At 40.0% G+C, this 20,910-nt stretch overlaps 1 protein-coding gene across 1 annotated transcript in view; it reads left to right on the plus strand.

Annotated features, from left to right (window-relative positions):
• LOC101860584 overlaps positions 1–20,910 on the plus strand; it is a gene marked incomplete in the record, with an annotated part of 125,671 nt that overhangs the window by 49,245 nt on the left and 55,516 nt on the right. Inside the window, 16 exon segments of the mRNA XM_035970672.1 lie at positions 191–247; positions 1,192–1,257; positions 2,086–2,166; positions 2,855–2,914; positions 4,316–4,375; positions 6,545–6,617; positions 7,234–7,331; positions 8,652–8,820; positions 10,242–10,333; positions 10,740–10,911; positions 11,692–11,801; positions 13,763–13,934; positions 15,525–15,616; positions 16,239–16,410; positions 18,026–18,129; positions 19,964–20,126. Of these exon segments, the coding sequence (XP_035826565.1) occupies positions 191–247; positions 1,192–1,257; positions 2,086–2,166; positions 2,855–2,914; positions 4,316–4,375; positions 6,545–6,617; positions 7,234–7,331; positions 8,652–8,820; positions 10,242–10,333; positions 10,740–10,911; positions 11,692–11,801; positions 13,763–13,934; positions 15,525–15,616; positions 16,239–16,410; positions 18,026–18,129; positions 19,964–20,126 (1,741 nt within the window).

Consider the following 20,910-nt stretch of genomic DNA (forward strand, 5'->3'; position numbering starts at 1 on the left):
CTCTCTCTCTCTCTCTCTCTCTCTCTCTCTCTCTCTCTCTCTCTCTCTCTCCCCCCCTCTTTCTCATATGGTAATTTCATATTTCTTCTTGAAGACTGTATATATTCTTATTTTTATTTCATCTCATGGTTTTTTTCTGACACTGTTTTGTTTGTGTGTCGTATTTCAACTTGTTTTTCTTTTATTCCAGTGTCAGTCTATGGCTCAGGCAAACTACGAGAACTTTTTACAAGGCTTCGTCAAATCAGTAAGTCTGTTTGATTTTGATAACTTCTTTTCTTATGGCATTGGATCTCATTCTTGGGGACAAAACACATTGAGATATTTGTTTAAACTTCTTGCATTTCGACTAAGGTTTGAAAATATGATTGTTTCATTGATATCTTAGGGGTGGTTGTTTTAAATACCATGCATGCTTTTGAACGGGAAATGTGAGGCAGCGTGGTGGAATCAGGCTCTCGTCAAAATAATCAAAGTGAAGAAACTTGCATTTTTCCGCAGGTTTGTGAATTTTTATCAAATTTTTGTTTTTTGGCTCAACACCTTTCATGCCCATTAAAGAACTCATTTTTCTGTGGATTTTTCTTAAAAACTTTGATTAAAAGCACAAAAAAAGTAAATTTTCAGTTACCACGGACGCTTAAGCTAAGGAAATAACTAATCTTTGACGGCCATTTTCTCACTAATTTTACCTCCGAAAACAGATGACCCACACCTCCTTCATTTGCAAATATCTCGACTTGTATTCAAGATAAATGGATATTTTTTCATCCAAATATAGACAAGTGAGCAAGCTTAAAGATGATACCAATAACTCTACATGCCCAAGAATTGACGAGAGCCTGATTCCACCACGTCGTCACACAAATAGAAAAAATGTGGGAGTTTTTCTTACGCCCTCATCGACACAGGTCCGATCATCTAGGGGGTGGGCTTCATCCCCTGTTTATCAGGGCCAACCCTGGGTGAGAGGGATGCAATATCCCAGCTGAAAGACTGAGAAACTCGATAAAGAATTTTCCCCCGCCTTAGAGTTGAACTCAGGTCTTCTGTGTGCAACAGCGAAGTGCCTAGACCATAGACATCGGTAGTGTGGGAAGGTGAGTAGATTGACGAGACGAGTGTGAAAAGCTACACTTAATCCTTGGATTCATGCATTGCCTAATATGAATTTTTTTTTTCCTTGCTCAGTCTGCCAAATTAGCTTGCCAGGGATCAACCAAGTGCTATGATTCTTTCAGTCCAGATCAGCACAAGGTAAGTTTTGAGAATCTGTGAACAAATTGTTTTTGGTTAGACTCATAAAATTTTGTTTATGGTATGACGAGATGCTTTTATGCCTGTTTTGGTCCAAAGAGGGTTTTATGAATAAGATCTCTGTCCTGAATGTTATTCGTGTTTAGGAATGTGTATTTTCGTGTTTAGGAATGTGTATTTTCGTGTTTAGGAATGTGTATTTTCGTGTTTAGGAATGTGTTTTTTCGTGTTTAGGAATGTGTTTTTTCGTGTTTAGGAATGTGTATTTTCGTGTTTAGGAATGTGTTTTTTCATTTTCAGTACTTTGCTATTTCTCTTTGCTGCAGCTGGCTCTTTTGCATGTCCTCTTTCTTTGACATATTGTTACTTGCCTTTGATGTACTTTGTAGAAGTGTGGTAATGAACAACTTTTGTCAATTGTAGTTCTAGGCGTCTGTACAGGGTTGTGTGTCAAAAGAAGAAATAAGCGATATCTTTAAGTTGCTACTCTTGTTGTTGTTATTGATCTAGCTATTTTCTTTAAGAATCGTGTTGTTTCTGTTGACTTAGAATGTGTATCGACATGTTAGACTGTTGCCTGTGGGTGGTGGGCGGGTGCTCTGGTGTGGTGTGCTCCTTCTTTCCTATCCAACATCTCTCGTCTTTATCTCCCCTCCTTCTTTTTTATGTTTGTTACTCTCTTGTAACACCCCTAATCTTCGGCACTCATATGACCTTATTGTGTTGCGAGTGCCGTAAAACACTTACAGAAACAAAGACTGTTGCCAGTTGCTCCTACCCCGTTTTTTGTATCATGATGTATTTTTTGTCCTCTTACTGGCTACTCAGGCTGCTTCTGAAGACCTGTGTGCCACCTGCAAATCTGTCGTGGCTGATATCCGCGCCTTGGACCGAGATCAGGATCTTCAGGTATTTTCTTATCCTATTCCAATTTGTTTGTTCTCTTTAGAATGCAGAACGTGGGTAATTGGTGGGTGCTCTCGAGCGGTTTTTCTCCTTCTTGCCTGTCGAACATCTATTGTCCTTATTTCTCCTCCTTCTTTCGTGTGTTTGTTACTCTCTTGTAACACCTCTAATCTTCGGCACTTATATGACCTATTGTGTTGCAAGTGCCGTAAAATGTTTACTAAAAAAAAAAAAAAAACCTCTCTTGTAACACCTGTAATCTTTGGCACTTACATGACGTAACTGTGTTGCAAGTGCCATAAAACACTTACTAAAACAAAAACAAAGTAAAGAATCCCCTCTCCCCTCTTCCTCACCCCAATCCAGTGAGATTTTTTAAAATTAAAGGAGAGACTCTCTACAAGCCTTGAGTCAGAACTTTGAAAAGATACAGAAATTATGATAATCGTTAATGATAATTGTACAAGAGTAGAATTTGTAGCTTGGGTTCAGTAATCTAAGTCAGGCAAGTTACTATTTGGGGCTCGTTTCTGAAATTTTGGTACTGATGTATTGATGATCCATCTTTTGGCACAGTTGAGATGGTGATCTTGACATGAAATTCCTAACACAAGTTTTGTTTCGGCTTTTTAAAGAATCTGTTCTTCAAATTCTTACGGTTTTGTTTTGTCTGCTTGTGAAATCTTTCCAGAATGTGATCAGGAGCCTTCTCAAAAATGCCTGCTCAAAAACGGGACAATTTCAAGATCTGGTAAGTTGTCTAAGGAGTGTGTTTGACGGTGACAATGACTGTGACTCTTTGTTGGGAACATCTCATGACTCATAGGGAAAAATCTCACCCTGGGTGTGGACACACTCACTGAACTTTTCTAGTGCATGATCACTCACACTGTCTGTCTCTCTGTCTCTCTCTGTCTCGGTCTATGACTCTCTTTCTCTCTCTCTCTCTCTCTCTCTCTCTCTCTCTCTCTCTCTCTCTCTCTCTCTCTCTCTCTCTCTCTCTCTCTCTCTCTCTCTGTCTGTCTGTCTGTCTGTCTGTCTGTCTGTCTCTCTCTCTCTCTGTCTCTCTCTCTGTCTCTCTCTCTCTCTCTCTCTCTCTCTCTCAATTTGCGTACAATCTTTTCATTGTGAGTTTGTGAATAAGATGAGATCAGATAAATCTTTATTGTCCAGATCCTAACACATTCGTTTGGTGATTGGTGTCTCACCACATACACATTTACAAATACATGCACGCACACTGGCATACACATGTGCTTACTCTCACCCATACACAGACTCTCTCTCACACATCCTGTCCTCCACAAACATCTCTGCTCATAACTATGATGTGTATTTGTTATTAATTAAAATGTGAGGCAGCGTGGTGGAATCAGGCTCTCGTCCAAATGATGAAATCGAAGAAAACAGCAGTTTTCTCCTTGCTTCGCAATTTTTATCAAATTTTTGTTTTTTTGGCTCAACACCTTTTATGTCCATTTACAAACACATTCCTTTGAGGATTTCACCGAAAACATTGATTAAAGGTACAAAAATATAAATTTACAGTTTCTATGGACTCTCCAGCTTTGGAATTTACCAAGTTTTGGTGGCCATTTTCTCGCTAATTTTACCTCTTAAACCAGGTGACCCCTACCTCCTTCAATCCAAAATATCTCCTCTTCTATTGAAGATGGATGGGTAATGTTTTTATTGAAAGCCAGACAAATGAACAAGCTTTAAGATGATACCAATAACTCAATATGCCCAAAAATTGACGAGAGCCTGATTCCACCACGCTGCTTCACAAATGTTTTTTCACTTATCATTGTCTCATTTGGGACTTGCCTTCTGGTCGGTCAACAAAACTTGGAAAACATGCTAATTAATTGTGCTGTTCATATGCTATGTTTATTTTTCAGTACATGATGGAGTGAATAAATAACATTTGAGGCAGTTGGTTGGTTGGTGCCACTGGTATGCCCTACTTCTTTATTTTCCCTCTGTTGTTTCTGTCTGTCTGTCTTACTTTTCCCCCCAACACTAACTGACCATTATTGTGTCGATGTGCTTCTCCTTACTCAAACAAACAAGCAGATTACATTTGACAGCTCTGAAACAGGAAATAAAATGTTATTGCGTCACGTTCATCTTTTTCTTTCTGTCATTGCAGTGTAATCTTCTTGTTGACGAAGGGCTACAGTATGTGTTTGAGTTGATTGCAACAGAGCTGGTAAGTCGCTGAATGGCCTTGAACTTGTGTAGTATGAAATATCTGTGATAGGAACGGCTGACATGCCACTGTACTGGCCTTCTAATCAGGGCATCTGTGTCTATCTTGTGTCTATCTTGTGCCTATTTTGAAATCTTCTGTATCAAGCTGCGGTAGATATGTGGGCTATACAGTAATGTAAAACTATGGTCTGGTAAGCTTTAATTATAGTTAGTGATTCTGTTTTTTTATTCAGCATGTGGGCATGACTTTAGCTTACCTGATATCATGGACTATGGAACATTTTAGAATCTGGGTTTTAAACGATTGTCAAGGATTTCCATCCACTGTCTTATTTATTAAACATCTGAATCTATTGTCATTATCTTTCCCCAAGCTAACAAAGTGAAAAAGGGCATATATATACCTATCATTTTTGGAAAAGTAGAATGTAAATGTGAAGTAGAGCACATTTGCTAAGGAGTTAAAATTTTTGGCGATATTTTAAAAAACGGGAATAGCGATCTAATTAGGGCTTACCCCCCGGGGCAGTGTCACTGACTGTAGTGTCTTTAGGCCATTCCCAAAGGGGGGACATTTCTCGTTCAAGCACAGTAGAATTGTAAATGGGCTGATTCATCATGTCACGCTCATAACTGTGCCTGATCTACAACAGGGAACTGCTGCTTTTTCTTTCCTAATCCTCACTATTGTCATTTTCCTCTACTTCTTTTGTATGTTTGTCACTCTCTTGTGACCTTCTATTTTCGGGGTGCCTTGGTAGTCGAAGCAGACCTTGTGCTGTTGAAGCTAGAGAGATGAGCAGAGTAAGTCTGATTCCCTGTAAGGACTTCTCTGTTGACACCCACCCCTTGGCGCTCATATGACCTTATGCAGTTGCGAGCGCCATAAAACCCTCTACTAAACTAAAAATAGAAAAAAAAACTAAGCTAATTAGGGCTGATTAAATCTCCCATGACACCTCAGAGCAAACCGTCTGACTGATGCAATCAGCCATCGGCACGTGGAAGGTGAAAATATTATTCATTCTGTTCCAGAACCCTGATGATATTGTTTGTAAATGAAATAAAGTCTTGAGTACAGCAAAGAGGGAACAGCGTAGTACTCACTATTATTTGTGAGGCAGCGTGGTGAAATCAGTGCTCGTCAAAATAACGAAATCAAAGAAACAAGCACTTTTCCGCCAGTTTGGAAATTTTAATAAAATTTTAATTTTTTTTGGCTAACCTCGTATATGTCCATAAAAAAACATATTTCCACGTGAATTTTACAGTAAAACATTGATTTAACATTCAAAAATATATTATTTTTCAGTTTTCAAAGACTTTTTAGATATTGAAGATACCAAACTTTTGGGAGCCATTTTCTCGCTAAGTTCACCACTGGAAACAGGCGAACTCACTTCCTTCAATCGAAAATATCAGTTCTTTTCAAGATAAATGGATATTTCTTTCATTAGAAGCAAGGCACCCCCCCCCCCCTCCCCCAGGGCAGTGCTACTGACTGAAGTGTCTTTTGACCATTCCCAAAGGGGGGATAGTGACATGTTCTTATGCACAGTAGAATTGTAAATGGGCTAATTTATCAATGTCATGCTCTTACTGTGCCGGAACTACATAGGGGGAACTGCTGCTTTTTCTTTCCTCATCCTCATTATCGTCATTTTTCCTCTACTTTTGTATGTTTGTCACTCTCTTGTGAACTGCTATTTCCCGGGTGCCTTGATAATCGAAGCAGACTTTGTGCTGTTGAAGCTAGAGAGTGAGCAGAGTTAGCCTATTTATTCCCCGTTTGGACTTCTCTGTTGACATCCACCCCTTGGCGCTCATATGACCTTATGCAGTTGTGAGTGCCGTAAAACCTTACTAAAACTAAGAAGCAAGGCAAATAAATTAAATCTGCTTCCAGATGGTACCAGTAACTCTACATGCCCCAAAATTAACAAACACCTGATTTCATCACGTTGTGACACATTTCCTTCTTTCCTATCGAACATTTATAATCCTAATCTCCCCTTCTTCTTTTTTATGTTTGTTACTCTCCTGTAACACCTTTAATCTTTGGGCTCTCATATGACCTTATGCAGTTGCGAGCGCCGTAAAACCTCTACTAAAACTAAAACTAAAACATTTTTAAAAACGTTTTTTTTTGTGTGTGTGTCTGTTTCAGGAACCCACTGTTGTGTGTGAGAAATTTGATCTTTGTCCTTCAAAAGACGGCAAGAAAAATAATATGATCATCAGTGAGTTTTTTTTAACCTCTGGTTTTTTTGTTTTGTTTTGTTGTTTTGTTTGTTTTTCTACTAACCTTGGGGCTCTCGTGGTTTAGAGGTACGGTGTTCACCTCTCTTTCAAAAAGTCCCAGGATCAAAACCTGACTGCAACAAAAACAAATTTTTCTCTAAAATGTTCTATTTTCACCTCCTTTCCTATTCTCTAGTCCTGCTCTGTCACCTGCTTTCATCTCCACTTCTTCTCTCCCTCCCCCGCCCCCTGCTTACTCCTCTGGACTCTTCTAACCCTTACTCCTAACTTGTCTACTGCTACTCCTGGCTCTCTTTTACTGCTGTTTCGAGATAAAGAGGTTCTTTGTGAGCAGAACTATTTTTTAAAGGCATTCTTCCAAAATTTGAACTCTGATTCATTCAAAAACTAGTCTCAGTTTCACTTTCATTCTTTTCACACAAGTGGGATAACAGATCAGGCTTTCGATATAGCAAATAAAGATTTGGCGCCAAAAATGAAAAAAGTCAGTTTTGTCAGCTGTATTTTACCATGATTTGTTCCAAGAAATTGTCTTCATTAAACTTTGATTTTCATCATGTTAGGCAATGTCTTGTGTTTTATTTTTTCTTTCAGCTGAAGAAAAGCCCAAAGTTGAGGGTGCTGGGGAGTGTGTCCTGTGTCAGCTTGTTGTGAAAGAGGTGGACCAATGGATTGCACAGAACAAATCTGCCGTGAGTCTGTTCTTCATAACCTCTTTAACCCCTTCCCTACTTCGCCCGAGACTGTTTCAGGCTGTCTGTTCTACCAAGCTGCCTCTCTCTTGCTCTTTTTAACTCCCAGTGGAGCATAGGCCACCGAAGGTCCTTCATCTTCCAGAGCCTCACGGTCGTGTTGTTTTTGCTGTTGATGTTTTTATTTTGTTTTACGGGAAAGGGCTGCTATCCCTTTGCCCAATTGACCTTGCCCCCTTCTACGACATGCGTGGTATGGATACAGTGGTCCTATTCTATGCTTCCTTGTCTTTTGTGGCGTCGGTGGCCTAGTGGTTAGGCTCTCGGACTCTCAACCGTAAGGTCGTGGGTTCGAATCCCGTCAGGGGCCCGACGTTGTGTCCTTGGGAAAGGCACTTTACCCAAATTTTCCTCACTTCACCCAGGTGGGAATGGGTACCCGGCTGCAGACAGCGAAAGATCTTGTCAGTTTGTTTATGTTTGAGCGCTTAATCAGCTGCTTGCACTGTATGCTTCCTAGGAAGCTGAGAATGTTTCGGAGTGTTCTATGGTCTGCTGGGGTAATAATATAGTGTAAAGCGCATAGAGCCTGCTGTTGAGCGGGGATATGCGCTATACAAATGCTATTTATTATTTATTATTTTGGACAGAGCCCCGGGAAGTACACGAGTGAACTGCCAAGCTGCCTACTGTCGCTATACTCAACTGCCATGGGCTCGCAACAGTTCTGGGCTTGTATTTTTGTGGGCACTCTTTTGTGTAATCAAATGGAGATAATTCAGGAAATGATTTTTTAAAGATTTAGGGGGGGGGGGGGGGCTCTCGTGGCCTAGAGGTTAAGGTGTTGGCCTCTCATTCAAAGGTCCCGGGTTTGAATCCGGGTAGCGACCGAAAAATTTTATTCTCTAAAATTGTCTCCTTTCTTCTCCTTTCCTGCTCTCTAGCAATATTCTGTCGTCTGCTTTCGTCTCCTCTTTCTGCCCCCACCCACTCACCTCCTATGCCCCCTCCTCTGGGCTCCTGACTCTTTCTGCAGAGATAAGTAAGAAAGAGCCTACCACATCACAGCACCTGTCAATCGCCCACTGGGGACTTCCAAGAGCAAGAAATCATTGTGCGGCCTTTATTGCATACAGACGTAAGTCATTTTTGGCAGCCTTTGAGATACGTCTATGTGCAATACTGCCCACAATTTAATTGCTTTTGTCTGGGTGTTTTTAAAAAGATACACGTGCATTGCAAAACATTTCTTCTGTAAGAATTAGTCACTGTTCACAGCAGTTCTGATTCTTCTGGCTCTTTTTCTGTTTGTTTTTACAGGCTGAAGTTGAAAAACTTCTGGAAATATTCTGCGACGACTTGCCATCACCTGTGCAGGCAGAATGCAAGGCTTTTGTTCAACAGTATGAGAAAATGATCATTTCCTTTGTAGAGGCACAGCTCAGTCCCCAGCACATATGCAAGTTGCTGCATCTCTGCACTTCTACAGGTAATACGTATTCATTTTACCCCTACTCAAAATACAAATAGACTGTACTGAAAAATAGAAACAAGGAAGTAAGTGCAGAATTGAGTGATGTCACTGCAGCATTTGAAGAATGGTGTGGGTGGTTGGCGGGTGCTCTGGTGTGGTTTGCTCCTTCTTTCCTATCAAACATCTATCGTCCTTATTTCACCTTCTTCTTTTTTATGTTTGTTACTCTCTTGTAACACCTCTAATCTTCTGGCGCTCTTATGACCTTATGCAGTTGCGAGTGCCGTAAAACCTCTACTGAAACTAGAAAAAGTGAAGTATGGTCTTGTTGCGTAACTACACAATTTTTTTGTTTTATGTATCTGAGTGTCTGTCAACACTTCACAGTTACAAATTCCATATGTTGTTAGTCGAATATTTTTTCCCCGTCATTTTAGTGGAAATTTTTATATTAACAAGGAATTTTGTCTATATGTGAGGCAGCATGGTGGAATCAGGCTCTCGCCAATTTTTGGGCGTGTAGAGTTATTGGTATCATCTTAAAGCTTGTTCACTTGTCTTTATTTGAATGAAAAAAAATCCATTTATCTTGAGTACAAGTCGAGATATTTGAGAAAGAAGGAGGTGGGGGTCACATGCTTTCAGAGGTAAAATTAGTGAGAAAATGGCTGCCAGAGATAATTATTTCCTTAGTTTAAGAGTATATGGTAACTGAAAATTTATATTATTGTGCCTTAACTCAACGCTTTTCAGAAAAATCCACACAGAAATGAGTTCTTAAATGGGCATGAAAGGCCTTGAGCCAAAAAACAAAAATTTGATAAAAATTCACAAACCTGCAGAAAAATGCAAGTTTCTTCACTTTGATTATTTTGACGAGAGCCTGATTCCACCATGCTGCCTCACATTTTTCATTTTTGGATTGGTTCCCAGTATATACTGACTTTTTCAGCTGTGGCCTGAAGTCATTTTCTCTGGAACGCGTGTGCATTAATTCATGGTTAGGGCTCATATGAAGACAAATTCTTTAAAAGTCGACTTCCTATTCTCGTTAAGACTTTAAAAGGATGGGCACCTTCTACTTAATATGGCATGGTTTTTTTAATTCATAAATGATTGTCAGTGTAAGTTTATACAACGCACACGCACTCATGCACACAAACACACACACACACACACACACACACACACACACACACACACACACACACACACACACACAGGCATGCACAGGTTCATCTCCAGAGTAGGCGGGTGCTCTGGTTTGGGTTGCTCCTTCTTTCCTCTCAGACGTCTGTCGGCTTTATCTCCCGCCCTTCTTTTTTGTGTTTGTTACTCACTTGTAACATCATTAATCTTCGGCACTTCTATGACCTTATTTTTGTTGCAAGTGCCGTAAAACACTTACTAAAACTAAGCTGTCTACTCCTGCTCAGATGCCCAGCGCGAAGTCTCCGGTGTGAGCTGTTCATTGTGTGAGTTCGTGATGAAGGAGCTCGATCACGTTATTGCTGAAAATTCCACAGCGGTAATTTACATTTTCTTTTTTTTAACACTACCGTTATTTGGAAAAATTACAATTTTTGTCTTTGTTTTCTTTATGTAAGTATTTTGTTTCTCCTTCTAGTCTTTTGATAAAGAATATCACATGATTTAAGACACAAGAGTTTTCAGATTGTTTTGTTTTTATTTTCCTGGATTTTTTTAAAGGGGGGGGGGGGGATGTTAGTTTTTAGAAATGAAATGAGCATTATTGTGAGATTTTGTTTCTTTATACTTTATACTACTACATTGCTCATTTTTTAGGCTTTGCTTTTGTTTATCTGCTTTTGTACAGCAGGCGTTTTACTTGTTTAGAAAAATCATCGACTTATCATTTTTATTCCTATCATTTTTAGTCCCCTCAACTGCGTTATACTTTCTTTTTGCGACAGGAGGAGATTAAAAAGGAACTGGATCTTATATGTGCCGGCCTGCCTGGCAAACTTCCCGCGGAGTGTAGGGAATATGTCGATAAGTACGAGCCTCTCATCATCAAACTTCTGCTGCAGAAGCTGAAACCAGACGCAGTCTGCAAAGCTTTAGGACTCTGTCCTAACACAACAGGTGAGTCCTGTCAATGCTATTTTTATGTTTCATAGTTTGATACTGTATATGCTACATCACCGAAGAACAAAATGTGTGGCTGCTTTGCGGATCTAAAGAGAACTGCACAATTTATGCGCACCACCGGATTGACTCTCTGTCGTTGAGAACGAAGAAGAATGAAATATAAAGCCTCGTAATGTTGATTAAGTTTTTTTTAAAATTTGATTTGGTTTAAGTAGAAACAGAACACAGTTTGTCAAAGTTAGGTCACTTGTATTCTGGCTATAGTTATAAGTTTAGAAGACCTTTGCAGACAAAAAAGAAAATAGTGATTCCATTTTAGCCCCAGATTTCTTTAGATTTTTACTCAAGTTGTTGAAAAGTACTGACTTCTTTAAGTGTGCAATATTGACATTTGACTGCATAACATAATTTTCAGTCCTAATTGATTTAAGATATCTCTTACTTTTGTTATTGTGTTGTGTGTTTCTGTATATTTAAAAGGAATATAACCTTTTCTTGTAATCAGCTGTAATTGCTGATAGAATTATTGAATTAATGAAGTTGTTTTTAAAAAAAGTTACTCTTGTGAATTACCCTAAGGTTTGCAGTGATCATCCTTATCTCTCCTCGGTCTTTTTTATGTTTGTTTCTCTCTTGTAACTCCTCTAATCTTCAGCACTTAAATGACCTAATTGTGTCGCAAGTGCTATAAAACGCCTACTAAAACAATTGACCTAATTGTGTCGAAAGTGCCGTAAAACGCTTACTAAAACCTAAGGTTTGCTCCCATTGTAGGTGAGCAGGAAATGTTGCGTGTTCCCGTGAAGGCCAACAGTGAGCTATGCGACCTGTGCAAGTACGTGGTCCAGTACCTGGACAATTATCTGGAGAAAAACAGCACGGAGGTGAGAGAGGTGGGCTGTGGGTGGTTGGCGGGTGCTCTGGTGTGGTTTGCTTCTTCTTTCCTATCAAACAACTATCATCCTTTTCTCCCCTCCTTCTTTTTTATGTTTGTTACTCTCTTGTAACACCTCTAATCTTCGGCACGTATATGACCTTATTGTGTTGCAAGTGCCGTAAAACACTTACTAAAACTAAAAGAAGTGTGGCTGTTTATTGATGGCAAGATTTACAAAGTGGCCACTCTGTGTCACAAATGCTTGACTGATAATTGATGTGTCGTCGTATTCATCTATCAAATATGTTCAAACTGTACATTCCAGCTCTCAGTTTATATTTTCAGGTCGTCAGCTGACCAAAAGAAATTATTTTGACTGTGAATGAAATTGAAAACAGTAGGTGAAAGGGTATTTACATTTCAGAGCCCCAAAATCTGGAATGCACTACCTAGTGATTTAAGAGAGATCAAATCTTCTAATTCATTGAAAAGTCTGCTCGTGTCATTTGTGGCTTTAGATTAACCCTCTAAGTGTCGCTAAGAAATAGCTTGTGGTGTCTGAGGAAAGAAGTACGTTTTCATCACAGCATGTTTGGGAAGTATTTGTGGACAGGCAAACCAAGCAAGTGAAAGCCTTAAACCTGAGGTGGAAGTTAAACCTGAGGTGGAAGTTAAACCTGAGGTGGAAGTTAAACCTGAGGTGGAAGTTAAACCTGAGGTGGAAGTCAATTGTTCTATGACAAAGTTTTGTTGCCTTTACTTTGTTCTGTTCATCACAAGAGTGACTTCAGCACTTGTCTTTTATCTTTTTGATAACTATTATAAATACAGAACCCATTGTCCCCCACCAGGGCAGTGCTACTGACTGAAGTTGTCTTTAGGTCATTCCCAAAGGGGAGATATTAACATGTCCTTATGATCAGTAAAATTGTAAATGGGCTGATTTATCAATGTATGCTCTTACTGTGCCGGAACAACATGGGGGGAACTGCTGCTTTTTCTTTCCTCATCCTTACTATCCTCATGTTTCCTCTTCTTCTTTTGTATGTTTGTCACTCTCTTGTGAACTGCTGTTTCCGGGGTGCCTTGGTAGTCGAAGCAGACTTTGTGCTGTTGAGGCTAGAGAGGTGAGCAGAGTAAGCCTGATTCCCCATTTTGACTTTTTCTGTTGATATCCACCCCTTGGCGCTCATATGAACTAATGCAGTTGCGAGCGCTGTGGAACCTTCTTCTTCTTCTTCTTCTATCCCGTGGTTGGGGCAACCGTGGGGGCCCCACTGCATCTGAAAACTCTCTTTGTCCTCTGCTTTCCTCAGATTGTCACCCGTCGTTTTCCCTGTTCACTCTGTGATGTTGTCCTCCCGTCTCCTTTTCTGCCTTCCTCTCTTTCTCTTTCCTTGTACGGTTCCTTGTAGTTTTGTTTTGGTGAGTCCTGTGGATCTTGTGACATGCCCATACCATTTTAATTTTCGTCTCTTACTAGACTTTAAAAAAAGAACCCATTGTCAGGGAGAAAAGTGGTCATCTCAGACAGGGCAATAATATAGAAAATATACAGTTGGGGGGGGGGGGGGGGGTTATTTGTACATGTGAACTGTGGACAGGTGGTTGTTTGAGTCGAGTAGTTTTGACTTCAAATGATTAATTGGTCGCTTTTAAGCACAAGGGGGCTATCTAAAAAAATTCTGCTTAGAGAAAATCGAAGGTAAAGATTTTGCCCCTTGTTCAGTTTCTTGAAAAGACGAGGAAAGTTTTCTCTATAACCAAACAAATATACGCACCAATGAAACCAAACTTCCCCTATAGGTAGGGCAATGCCCACTTTTGGTGTAGGTCAAGATTTCTGGAAACCCCTGAAATCTGGGTTACCTGCTTGTCCGTAAAAGCGACCAATTATTGTTGTTCTTGTAATTTAAGTTTTTACTGTTTATATGGTATGGTCAAAGCATCTACTACTTTATTGCTCAGGCTGAGATTGAGCAGATGCTGGACAGAGTGTGTGCCATCCTCCCTGGTGATCTGAAACAGCAATGTGACGACCTGGTCAAGCAGTACGGCCCAACCATCATCCAGTTGTTGCTGCAGGAACTTAAGCCTGACCAAGTGTGCTCTGCCCTAGGACTTTGCTCGGCTAACAAAGGTATCTTGGGACGATGAATTTTGATGACTTTGTTTGCATTCTTATGGAATAGATTTGACTATTCCACTCTTCTACTGACTGAAGTGTGTTAACCCTTCCAGCCCCAGCCATTTTTGTGCACTCCCTAACACCAGGCCCAGCCAATACAGTAGTATTTCAGAAAAAGGCATTATTTCTAAAAAGTGATGTAGTATCTTTGTTATGTAGCTTTGATAATAACATATACCAATTTTTGAAGATAAATGAACAGGTAATAAGGAAATTAAAATTTAATGAAGTTCGCTAATTTCGAAAAATGCGCGAATTCGGCACCCCCCGAAACTGAGAATATACGCTCTTGGGATGGAGGGAGGTACAAGCGCTGCTGAAAATATAAGCGCTTGGGGCTGGAAGGGTTAAGCCATTCCAGAGGGGGGGGGGAGAGACACAGCATTAACATGTTCTTATACGCTTATACACAGTAGAATTGTAAATGGGCTGATTCATCAATGTCATGCTCATAACTGTGCCTGAACTGCAACAGGGAACCGCTGCTTTTTCTTACCTACTCCTTGCTATTGTCATTTTCCCTCTACTTTTGTACGTTTGTCACACTTGTGACCCCCTATTTCCGGGGCGCCTTGACAGTCGAAGCAGACTTTGTGCTGTTGAAGCTATAGAGGTGCGCAGAGTAAGCCTGATTCCCTATAAGTACTTTTCTGTTGACATCCACCCCTTGGCGCTCATATGATCTTATGCAGTTGCGATGGCCGTAAAACCTCTACTAAAGCAAACAAAAACAACCCTTTTTGTGCCATGCTGGCCTAACCTGGCCTTCCTGCCCTGTTGCCGTACAAGCTTTTACTGGCTTTCCCGCTGTAGAACAATACCAGCTCTTTTCTGGCCCTACACACACACACACCTTTAGTGCCGGCTAAAAATAAGAAAATTCCTTTCTTAATTTTGATGCTGACGTCGTAGGTCTTTGTATGTGAAATTTCTTTGAAATACACTTCTTAGATCAAAAGCAATTTCTTTGCCACACCTCCTAAACCTCTGAAAAGTGCTGAAATAATTTGGTTCTGGGAAGCCATCAGCTGGTCGCCATTTTGGTTCTGCTGTGCTGACCCTCGGACCGATTTATGGTGCTAAGAGGGTTGGCAAATTGGGCTGTGATGGTACGAATCAATTTATTAACCCTATCCGTACATCGCGTTTTACTATTGTATCCATACGACGTGGGGTACTCTGTGCCACCACTTTCCAAAGAGGAAATTTACTCGTGAATCCGATATGTACGCTTTGCATAGCAGTCTGTCAAAATGAGTTTTAGAGTAAATCTGAAAGTTTCAAAGAGATCTGCGTCCTAGAAGTATTCTAAAATGTGAAGAATACAACCCCGTGGGGTAGAAAATGACCCCAGGGCGTACTGATAGGGTTAAGATGAAGGAATTGTAAAGCTCCAAGTGCTATATTGTACAGGAGAGGGCCATACAGAAATTATCTACATCATTATTATTATAAGTACTTTATATGTGAGCCTTACTGTTAACCCATGCATACCATTATGTTTCATTGATTTCTTACTTTTACAAACATTTGTAACAACAGTGAAGCTGGCCCAACCAAACAGTGAAGCGTGTGACCTGTGCAACTTTGTGGTGGGGTATCTGGACAGTTTCCTGGAGAAGAACTCCACTGAGGTGAGGACTTGATCTTTACACTTTTGTTGTTTTTTTTTTTTTGGTAGAGGCATCAACAAAATAAGTCTTGTTTAAGAGAAATAGTCCTAATGGATAAGGGCGAAAAATCTCAGAGGTCCTGAGTGCAAGTTGTGCACGTTAAAGATTCCTTGGTGGTCTTAAAATTGATGAGTAGGCTTCAACTGCCACACAGTCAAAATTCAAAATATCTTCCCAGCTGATAATTTTTAATGTGTCCTCCAAGTTCATATGAGCATATGCAGTTGGAAGCGTAGTATAACACTGACAAAAAAGTCCTAATGTGGAAAGTGATTTATCAATGCATAAATTTTTTAAAAATGTAACAAATTGGTAAAAGACATTATTTTTCCCTCTGAGTTGTACTTTATCAAAGTTAGGAATAATTTGGTGAATGAGTTCTGAAAATTGCAGCTTTGTTTCATTCTTGGTGTATTAAGAACAATTGAAACCTAGAGTCCGGAACACAAACTAGAAAAATCAGGGGTGTTTTTTATGTTTTTTCCCAAGTGACTTTCTATGAAATATAATCTGGTAATGTGATATCGATCCGTGCTGTGGATTAGTTTGTCAATGGATGTCTTTAATATTTTTTAAAAATCAGGCTCAGGTTGAGCAGCTGCTGGACAGAGTGTGTGCCGTCCTTCCCGGTTTTCTGAAACAGCAATGTGACGACCTGGTCAAGCAGTACGGCCCAATCATCGTCCAGTTGTTGGTGCGAGAGCTCGAGCCCGACGAAGTGTGCTCTGCCCTTAGACTTTGCTTGACCAACCAAGGTGAGGTTTTTAAAAATCTTTTTTGCAAAAAATGGTAAATGCTCATCTGTAAATTGGGGAAAATATCACCGATTACTGCAGATATTGTCTATGATGGCAATCAACTGTCAAGAGAAATGTGGTTGTCTTACTCAGGTGGCCGGCTTACACAGTGGTATTATAATGGGAAGAAAATGCAAGGGGGAAATGGGAAGTGGCCATTTGTACCGGTGACTGTCTTATACAGGTGGCTGTCTTATACAGGTGATTGTCTTACACATGTGGCTGTCTTATATAGGTTACTGTCTTATACAGGTAACTGTCTTATACAGGTGGCTGTCTTATACATGTGGCTGTCTTATACAGGTAACTGTCTTATACAGGTGGCTGTCTTATACGGGTAGCTGTCTTATATGGGTGGCTGTCTTATACGGGTGGCTGTCTTATACAGGTGACTGTCTTATACAGGTGGCTGTCTTATACAGGTGGCTGTCTTATACAGGTGATTGTCTTATACGGGTGGCTGTCTTATACATGTGGCTGTCTTATACAGGTAACTGTCTTATACAGGTGGCTGTGTTATACAGGTAGCTGTCTTATACGGGTGGCTGTCTTATACAGGTGGCTGTCTTATACAGGTGACTGTCTTATACGGGTGATTGTCTTATACAGGTGACTGTCTTATACAGGTGGCTGTCTTATACAGGTGGCTGTGTTATACAGGTGACTGTCTTATACAGGTGGCTGTCTTATACAGGTGGCCATTAGAGCGGGCTCGGCTGTAGTTGTTTGCTTCCTTCTGTTTCACATTCAGACAAACATTTTGTCTTCACTTAATAACAATAATAATTAATGACATTTATATAGCGCTCAATCTAATTAAAGTACACAGGTTCTGAGCGCTTTGCAATACAGTACACTGTATAATACAATGTACCACAGTGACATAAAACGTTGTGCACTGACTAAAAGCTGTGTTATACAGGTAACTGTCTTATACGGGTGGCTGTCTTATACAGGTGGCTGTCTTATACAGGTGACTGTCTTATACGGGTGGCTGTCTTATACAGGTGATTGTCTTATACAGGTGACTGTTTCATACAGGTGGCTGTCTTATACAGGTGGCTGTGTTATACAGGTGGCTGTGTTATACAGGTGGCTGTCTTATACAGGTGGCCATTAGAGCGGGCTCGGCTGTAGTTGTTTGCTTCCTTCTGTTTCCCATTCAGACAAACATTTTGTCTTCACTTAATAACAATAATAATTAATGACATTTATATAGCGCTCAATCTAATTAAAGTACACAGGTTCTGAGCCCTTTGCAATACAGTACACTGTATAATACAATGTACCACAGTGACATAAAACGTTGTGCGCTGACTAAAAGAAAATCACTCCAAATATTCATTTTATTAATTAAAAAACCGAAATGACTTCAGCTGACATTTGAATGAATCAAGAGATTTGATCTCCCTTAAAGTACTTGGAAAAGCATTCCAGATCTTGGGGCCTTGATATTCAAATGCCCTTTCACCCATTGTTTTAAGTTTCATAGATGGTAAATAATATAATTCACATAATTTGAAAGATTCCTAATTTACTGATTCTTACTTTGTGTTGAATCCTTTATTTGCAGTGAAAGTGGACATTTCCCAATTTGCTGTCAAGACTGAAGCGTGTGATGTGTGCAAGCTTGTTGTGAACAGTATAGACAATTTCCTTGCTGAGAATAAAACGGATGTGAGTATTGAGTATTTCCCTTTCTATAAATCTGAAAGATTGTTGGTTGGGTAAGGTGACTAACATTGCGCAACTTCTGTTTATTACACTGTAACTCCTGACAATATTATTTTAAATGCGGAATTCTATGTGAAATGTCCATTTTTTGTATTTTGTGGTTTTCTGTGTGGCAAGTCTCATCATAATTCTTATCTATTATCTATTTGTGGTGGCCGAATGTGGCTTTTTAATGGCTGCATCGATCGAAATGCGGTTTTCGCCAAAAAGTTCTTTAAAATATTCACCAGATCATGACGCCCTTGGTTTTTTCAGTTTTGAGACAGTTTTGCTGCAAAAAGCTAAATTCCTTTATTTCGCCGATCGCTTTTGTAGGCCGACGCTTCTGTCTCTGTAATTTTATAAAATCTGGAAGTGATATTTCACGAGGGGCATATCATTTTGAGAGTATAGAACAAGACCTTCTAATTTTTGCATCTCTCAAGATTTATTTCCCCATTCCAGTAGAGTGTAAATAAAGTAGGCCAATGACTTTTAGCTGATATTAAGGCGCCGATCATTCCTTTCATCGAAAGGGGGCCCAGCTAGTTTCTTCTATTTCTCGTTAAGAAAATATTTTTCTTTGCAGATGTATTGGTCGTCGTCAGACATTGAAAAACTATTGTTACTATTATTTTGTGGTTTTTCTGTGGTACTCGTCTTTTTGGGGGGAGCTTTTTTTTCTATCTCCACAGTATTTTACATACCTTGTAGACTGACAGTGGGTGGTTGGCAGGTGCTCTGGTGTGGTTTGCTTCTTCTTTCCTATCAAACATTTATCGTCCTTATCTCCCCTCCTTCTTTTTTATGTTTGTTACTCTCTTGTAATCCTCTAATCATCTGGCGCTCATATGACCTTACACAGTTGCAAGCACCGTAAAACCTCTACTAAAACAAAACAAATAAGGCAGACAGATCACTGTACTGATACTTCATGACAATGTACTAAAAACCTAATGGGAAATGGGAACCCCCCCACCCCCCCCCCCCCCCCCTACAAACACTGTTTGTTGTTTTTATAAACAATATGATGGAATGAAATAAATCCGCCTTTCTTTTGAGAATGTTGGCTGACTGCGGATGTTGAGTGGTCTCAGACAATGTGTGCTGTTTTAAACCTATTGGGTTGAAAACAAAAGACACAGAGTTTGATGTGTTGTGTGTACCAGAGATCTCCTACTAAAACTAAACTAAATATTGATGTTGACACAATGCGAATGTTGACTTGTGGCTATTGGTTAACCCAATCCGTACGTCGTATTTTACTATCATATCCATACAACGTGAGGAACTCTGTGTCACCACTTTCCAAAGAGGAAATTTACTCATTAATCCGATCCGTACGCTTTGCATAGCAGTTTGTCAAAATGATTTTTTGAGAAATACTGAAAGTTTCTGAGATTTTTGCACTAGAAGTATTTTAGAATGTGAAAAATACAACATCGGGGTTACAAAATTACCCAGGGCGTACAGATAGGGTTAACAAACGCTGACCTTTATATTCTTTGATTGGGAATTTTTATATTGTCTTTGACGCAGTTAAGATAATCTTTGAGGCAGCTACTCCTACCCTGCATATCGGGGCCAATCTTGGCTAAATGAGAAACTACATCTCTGCAGGAAGATGAAGGTGCTCAATAAATTGTGTCCTCCTTCTTGAGAATCAAACTCTGTGTCTTTTGTTTTCAAGGTGATAGATTTAAAACAGTACACATTGTCAAATGATTGTCTGAGACCACTCTTTCTTGATTTTTTGTTTGTTGTTTTTTAAAAACTTGTATGCATCATACCTTTTCAGGCGGAGATTGAAGCCGGTCTTTTGAAAATTTGCGCATCCCTCCCCGGGACTCTGAAGGAAGAGTGTAACTCCATCGTGCTGCAGTATACCTCCATTGCCCTTCACAAACTGATCGACTTGCTCAAACCAGACCAGATTTGTCAAGACCTGAAACTGTGCTCAGGTGAGTGAGGTGGACATGTTTTGTCATCTTTGGAGAAAAATTTTTTTAATTTGATTTTTAAAAATGTTATTCTTTTTAAAATGTAATTGGTTTGGGGGTTTTTTATGCCCCCATCGGCACGATTCTTGTAGGAGGCGAACTTCTGACCTTGTCAGGCCAGGGCTGAGAGGGATACAGTATCCCGTTAGAAAGACTGAGATACTCAACAAAGGTGGAAAGGGATTTTAACTCGCAAAAAGGGCTTAGATAGTAGGTCTGGAACTGGCATTAGGAGATGTGTTTGTGATGTAATACATGTAATAAATAGCATTGGTATAATGCACATCCCCGCTCAACAGAAAGCTCTAGAAGATGTATTTGTAGCGTAATAATAAATAAAATTTGTATAGCGTATATCCCTACTCAACAGCAAACTCTCTTCGCTTTACAATCTATGCTATTACCCCAGCAGATAGATCTCAGGACACTCAGAAACATTCTTGGCTTCCCGGGAAGCATACAGTGCATCAGGAGATTAAGCGATTAGACACTATCACAAACTTACAAGATCAATAACCTGGTTCCCATTCCCACCTGTGATTGCGAGGTAGAAACACTGTACTTACCCTCTGGCGGCAACTCACGAGCAGGAGAACATGTGAGGTTCAGTATGGTGGCGACTCGCCTGCGCTGGCCGGTTCAGATCACGTCGTCGGGCCCTCGGAGGTCACTTTGCCGGCAGCTATGAAACCGTCAGCCACTCTTAGTCTCTAGTACTGAGACGGAAAAGAAGGGACCCGCACAG

Source organism: Aplysia californica, unplaced genomic scaffold, assembly GCF_000002075.1.
Source record: "Aplysia californica isolate F4 #8 unplaced genomic scaffold, AplCal3.0 scaffold00304, whole genome shotgun sequence".
NCBI classification, from domain to species: domain Eukaryota; kingdom Metazoa; phylum Mollusca; class Gastropoda; order Aplysiida; family Aplysiidae; genus Aplysia; species Aplysia californica.